Source organism: Urocitellus parryii, chromosome 4, assembly GCF_045843805.1.
Source record: "Urocitellus parryii isolate mUroPar1 chromosome 4, mUroPar1.hap1, whole genome shotgun sequence".
Lineage (NCBI taxonomy): Eukaryota > Metazoa > Chordata > Mammalia > Rodentia > Sciuridae > Urocitellus > Urocitellus parryii.
Genome location: NC_135534.1, coordinates 3196022 through 3202885, shown reverse-complemented (window position 1 = coordinate 3202885; position 6864 = coordinate 3196022). Strand labels below are relative to the sequence as shown.

Sequence of the window (6864 nt, the reverse complement as noted above, 5' to 3'; positions counted from 1 at the left end):
GAATTAGCTCCACAGAGAACTTAGCTCCACAGAGATGCTGGGCAATGCCCTGAAATTTATTGAGAAACCTTGAATGGCCCTGAACCCACTCCACTGTTTCCTTTGGGAAGATTCAGAGCCTTGCTCTGAGGCTGAAAGAAAGTGCTGAGCATCACACAGACTCTGAAGAATAGAACTGAGCCCAATTAACAACCTGTAAAAGACTAAAATAATAAGAGCCTCTGATTTTGGCTCTGAAACTCAGTGTTCCCCTGCAAATTGGAATGAGAAATATTGAGACCCTTTGGAAGACCCTGAGTAGATGATGATATTGTGGATGGTGCTAATCCACACTGAGATTCTGGAAAGGCAATGGTACCACTATGAATTTTGGGAAGGTTATGCACACATCTGTCAATGTAAAGAATAGCCCTCTGCCTTCTTAAAAATCTAAGAATATTTTGAACACCACTTAGGCAAAAGTAAATGAAATTTATTTTTTTTTATTTTTATTTTTTTTTAAAGGGATGACATTTATTCCTTTTCCAAATGTTACAGTAAAACCAGGTGGAAGAGAATGGTTTTAGCAATTAGAAAAAAAAAAGTACAAATCTGGGGTTTGGCCATTAAAAGTTATTTACAACAATGGGAGAAAAAAAGACAACAAGAAGTTGTTTCACATTACAGACCTCCCTCCCACCCCAAAGCCTAATACTTGCTTACCAAGTCAAAAAAGAGACACAGTTGATTCACAAGCTGGAGGTTTGAACTTGAGTAAGACATTTATAAAAACCTAGACAGGGGCAGTGTCCTCCCCAGCCCAGGTGCCACTAGGCACAGCACAAAAGACTAAAAACTCAACAGGGGAAAGGCTGGACACTCAGGGTTTGGGAGTACAAGCACCCCACTTCTGGCTCAGGGATTGGGGAGTGGGATAAACAAAACCTACTTGGAAAAGAACTGGGAGAGAAAACCAGCAATTGCCTTCTGCAGGGCTGGGGACAGGGAAGGAGGTAGGGTCAGGAACAGGAGCATTTCACATCACTAACCTAACTTGGGAAATTGTAAGGGACCATCTTCAACTGGCCTTAAGAGAAAAACCAGATGGCTGATGGGAGAATCCACAGGAGGGAAAGGAGAAAAGGGAACGTGGCTGGGAGGGGGCAACAAGCCCCTTCCTTTCTGGGCACAGGAAGGCAGCCAGGGCACCAGGTCCAGGCAGTGACCTCACAAGGACAGCACAGTTTTTGCAGCTTAGAGATCACCCACCTGTCCCCACCCAGCTACTCATTCTGCTCAACGCTGGCTGATGCAGGGCCACTTTCTGACCCCAAGGGAGTGGACGGCTCTGCAGCCTGGGGCCCTGCCTCTTCTTCTGTGTCTCCTCCCTTGGAGGAGGCAGCACTGGCCTCTGCCCCTTTGGCCTGGGGCTCCTGGCTCTCGGGGGTGGCAGCAGCCTTCCCTTCCTGGGCAGTGCCCTCCTCGCTGCAGGCACCGATCTCCCCCTGCTCCTGCTCTTCCTCTGTGGGTGAGGAGGCAGAAGAATCACCCCCACCCTCCTTCCGATTTCTCTTGAAGGACAGGCCACTCAATTTAAAAGGCTTCTTGAAAGAGAATTTCTTCTTCTTCTTAGGGGTCTCCTTGGGAGCAGTTTCCCCCTTGGCCTCAGCGCCCTGGCCAGGGGGTGCTGGCTCGATGGCATCACCAGTGGCCCCAGCTGCCTCATCTGTTCCGTTCACGGGGGGCGACTCCCCTTCACCCTTGGGGGATAAGTCTCCATTGCTTTTCACGTGGCCATTCTCCTGTCCGTTGGCCTTTGCGGGGGAAGCGCCTGCTGCCTCCTCGGCGGTCACGTCGCCCCGGGGAGCCTTGGAGCTCTGGCTGCCCATAGTGTGGGGGGGTCTGCTGGGGGGCGCCCGGAGCCGCCCCGGGCTCGCGCCGCAGGGGATAGTCCGGCGGGGTCGGCCCGGCGGGCGGAGGGGTGGGGCTGGCGCCTGAGGGGGAGGGGTATGGGGGGGGGAAGCGAGCTGCACCCCCGCTCCGCGGCCGACCCGCTAGCTGCGCCCGCCGCCGCCGCCGCGCTCCGCGCCAGAATGCCAGTAAATGAAATTTATGAATGTGAGATCCTGGTTGAAGCTTGGACCCCTTCTAAACAGTGGGCAACATTTCTAGCATGATGAAGATAATGTGGACCTTTCTAACAAGATTAAATTTCCTCGAAACCTTCTGAGACTCTAGGATGGGCTTGAGTCCCACAGACACTGTGAAAGACCCTGAGCTTCTCTGGTTCCCTGAAGAAGGCCATTGCACCACTAAAATTCTTTGGCAGGTCCTTGTCATCAAAGTAACCTGTGAATACAATAGCTCACTGATTGTCTTAGAAGGCAATGACATCACAAAGATTCTGCTTAAGGTCCTGGGCACCCACGTCCTGGGGGCATACTCAGACTCTGGGTTGGCCCTCAGCAGCCCTGTCACCCTAGGAATGACAATAACTACACTGAGAATGTGAGAAAGGTTCAGAGATTTAGTGAGATCCTGGAAAAACCCCGAACCCAGTGTGTTCTTGTGGAACTATCTAATCACAATTGAGACTCTACAAATAACATTAAATATGATTGAGGCACTTCATAATGCCCTGAATCAATCTGAGAGCCAATCTGGAAATGAGTTTCACTGTGTCGCTGAGCTAGTCCTTTTGTTCTTTGAAAACCTGGAGAACATCCTTAATCACACTGACATGGTGGGAGTGTTCAAGACCTCCCCTAAAATTTCTGAGAAAAGGAAAGAAAACATCAATTTTCTGAGAGAACTTTCTGATCATGTCTGTGAGTCTGAAGGAGACCATGATATCCACTGAGACTCTGAGCAATGTTATGGAACAAACTGTATGTGCCTTAACTTGATAAACTCCATTTTAATCTGAGATTTCATTTCATCTAAGAAATGCTTCTCTTTGAGAAAACTCTGCATCTGCCATCTCCTGCTAAGCACAGCCAGTTTGGCAACCCAGGGTGTTTGAAACATGTTCCTATTATTCATATACAATGTATTATTAAGAAATACATTTGTGGGCTGGGGTTGTAGCTCAGTGGTTGAGCACTTGCCTTGCATGCATGAGGAACAGGGTTTAATTTTCAGCACCACATTTAAAAAATAAATAAATAAAACAAAGAATTTTTTTTTAAAAAAATACATTTGTATGATGTTCTCTTTTAGTTCCCATTTTTCTTGGACAGTGTTCTCTATCTGGTACTGGGTCATTCTGGTCCACTTCATACATTGCTATTGTTTTGACTTACTGGTTGCTTGTGGTTTCAGGCTATAAAAGAGGTATCTTGCCTTCTGCAAGGCATAGAGATTTGCAGAGGCAATTTGGTTACTGCCCCAGACCTGCCATTGATTAAATTTCTATTTTTTGCTTCAAAACTGAACTTATGTTTCATTTCAAATGCACCACAACATTTGGAGGATCCAGTAAGATTCCTGGAGTCTGGGCTGTGAGCACACCAGTATTCCAGATCCTTGGACACAGAGATGTGTGCCCTTTCTCTCAAATTTGGACGCCTTCTGCTCCATGAGGTTCTGGAACCCCTGCAGTGACCAATTCAAGGCTGCTGAATGTATGTTGTGTGGCTCATGCCTGTAAACCCAGATATGATGAGAATCAAACTTGTAACCCCAGCACTTTGTGAAAGTGTATCTGATGGGACCTTGGTCATTAACCCAGAAAGCCAGTAAGTGGGCCATGATGAAAGTCTTTTGTCTGGGTATTGGAAGAGACAGTGTCTTGCCCACCACTGTCTGTCCCTTGTTTGTTCATGTCCATCCATCTGTTCCTGACATTGTTGTCTGTTTACCCCAGCACCTACTTTCTTTTTATTTTGACAGATTGGACTCATCAGCAACTCAGAAACCCCCATCTTCAGACCTTGTCAAATTCTTCACTTTAACCTTCCTTCTATTTCTGCCAGTTCTTTAAATTGTTAGCGTTGTCATGGGAAACCTAATGCAAAAGTGGCCTGATTGTCAACTGGAGAAAAATGGTTAAAAAGCCCTAGGCAGCTCACTAAGGCCTGCACTGGAATGTAAACAGCTGCCAAAAGTCTTCAGAGGGGACCAATCTGAAACTGAATAAAAGTTTTAGTTTACCTTCTCCCTGGCTGAGACACAGAAACAATGGTTTCAGTGCACTCTCTTTCTCTCCCTGTGTCTCTTTCTTGCTTTCTCATGCTGTTTTACTCTTAAAGGCAATGTTATTTTTTCCAGGAATCTTGTTTTTAAAATTCTGTATTTTTGAGTTCATGATTTTGATCCACTGCACCTAGATTAATGTGTTTTTTCTAATCAGACCTAGTTTATACAGCTATAGACTTTTATTATATATACACTCTGCTTTGTGTAGTGGACAACTTACAAGATTTATCTCTCAATCTAATAGATTTTTAAAGGCTTCAAGGCTTTTGTTTGTTTTGTATGTGATGTTCACCAAAATATTGTCATGTCTACATGTGGTTTTTTTGTTTGTTTTTTTGCTTTTTAATTTTTTACTTGTAGATAGAAAAATGCCTTTATTTTGTTTGTTTATTTTTATGTGGTACTAAGGATTTAACCCAGTAAATCACACATGCTAGGCAATTGCTCTACTGCTGAGCCACAATCCCAGCCCCTACATGTTTAGTATCAAAACTGGCACATAAACTCATAGGTTAAAGTTTTAAAAAATGAATTCAAATACCTTCGGCTCACATGATTTAAATGGTTTGATTTAAATTAGGTAAACATCCCCTCTTGACCAGTAGACTACAGCGTGGGAGCTGAGATCCAGCCCAGACAGCCCACACCAGCCCAAGCAGGATCCAGGATTTCAGTAGGCCTGGTTCACCACTCTGCTGATGAGGTACACACTGCCAGAGCCTTGCCTTGGATGCAGAACCACCCCTTCCGACCAGCAGACTACCACAGGAGGTCAAGACCAGCAGCCCAGATACAGCCACTCCAACTTATAAAGGACCCAGATCCAGGATGCAGTAGTATATATTGAGAGGCACCAAGAATATAGGGAAGAATATAGGGAAGAAGCTGTAATATCTCAGACCCACACTGCAATAAAAGAAGACATACAGACAACATGAAAAAAACAAGGAAAGAAAGTGCTCCAAACAAGCCAGGACACTATAATAACAGACTCATGGACAGCAAAGTTGATAAAATGTCAGAGAAGGAGTTCAGAAGGTTCATAATTAAAATGATCTGTGAATTAAAGAATGACCTAAATGAGCAAATACAAGCAAAAATTGATCACTCCAACAATGAGATAAGAGGGTAAATACAGGTACCAAAAGATTACTTCAAGACAAAGACAGAGCCTCAAACAAAACAAAACAAAACAAAAACAGTCAGAAATACTTGAAATGAAGGATACAATAAATCAAATAAAAAACTCAGTAGAAAGCATAACCAACAGACTAGACCACTTGGAAGAAAGAACGTCAGATAATGAAGACAAAGTATGCAATTAAAAAAATAAAGTTGACCACACAGTGAAGAAAGTTAGAAACCATGAACAGAACATTCAAGAATTATTGGACTGCATCAATAGACCAAATCTAAGAGTTATTGGGATAGGGGGAGGCACACAGTTTGAAACCAAAGGACTGTACAATCTATTCAATGAGATAATATCAGAAAATTTCCCAAGCATGAAGAACGAATTGGAAAACCAAATACAAGAGGCTTACAGGACACCAAATGTACAAAATTACAACATATCTACATTATAATGAAAATGCCTAGCTTACAGAATAAGGATAGAATCTTAAAAGCCGCAATACACAAGAATCAGATCACATATAGAGGGAGACCAATTTGTATCTCAGCAGACTTTTCAACTCAGACCATCAAAGCCAAGAGATCTTGGAACAACATATACCAAGCTCTGAAAGAAAATGGATGCCAATCAATAATCTTGTATCCAGCAAAACTAAGTTTTAGATTGGTGATAAAACAAAAACCTTTTATGATAAAAAAGTTAAAAAAATTACAACTAGAAAGCATGCACTAGAGAACATCCTCAGCAAAATATTCCAAGAAGAAGAAATAAAAAACAATGATAAAAATGAGCAAAAGGAGGGATTACACTACAGGAAAATCTAATCAGAGGAGAAACCAAGTCATGTTAAATACCAAAATCAACAAAAATGCCTGGGAATACATATTATGTCCCAATAATAACTCTGAATATTAATGGCCTAAACTCACCAATCAAAAGACATAGATTAGCAGATTGTATTTAAAAAGACCCAACAATATGCTGCCTCCAAGAGATTCATCTCATAGAAAAAGAGAATCACAGACTGAAGGTGAAGGGTTGAAAAAAAATCATACCACTCACATGGACCATGGAGGCAAGCAAGAGTTTCCAACCTGATATCAAATAAAGTAGACTTCAAACTAAAGTCAATCAAAAAGATAAAGAATAGAGACCAGAGGAGGAAGCCCTTAAAACCCATCAATGGGGGCATGGTTACCAGCATGGTTCTGAGGCTGATACAGGGATTTTGGAGTTATATAAGAGCAATATAAATATATAAGGGGAAAATAATTAACACAACAGTTTCACAAAACTGGAAAGAAACATGAGCAGTATGAAAAGATAGAACATCAGACAACGAAGACAAAGTATTTCAACTTGAAAAGAACATAGACAGCTCAGCGAGACTATTAAGAAACCATAAGCAGAGCATCCAAGAAATATAGGATAACATAAAGAGACCAAACTTAAGAGTTATTGGGATACAAGAGGGTATAGAGGTCCAAACCAAAGAAATGAGCAACCTGTTCAATGAAATAATAGTAGAAAACTTCCCAGACTTGAAGAATGAA

At 42.7% G+C, this 6864-nt stretch overlaps 1 protein-coding gene across 1 annotated transcript; it reads right to left on the bottom strand.

The window, feature by feature from the left end:
* Positions 1–556: 556 nt before the first annotated feature.
* LOC144254550 (MARCKS-related protein) lies at positions 557–1868 on the bottom strand. The gene has a single exon (XM_077797864.1). The coding sequence runs from the start codon at positions 1866–1868 to the stop codon at positions 1263–1265; it is 606 nt and encodes a 201-aa protein (XP_077653990.1). The 3' UTR covers positions 557–1262.
* Positions 1869–6864: the final 4996 nt, after the last annotated feature.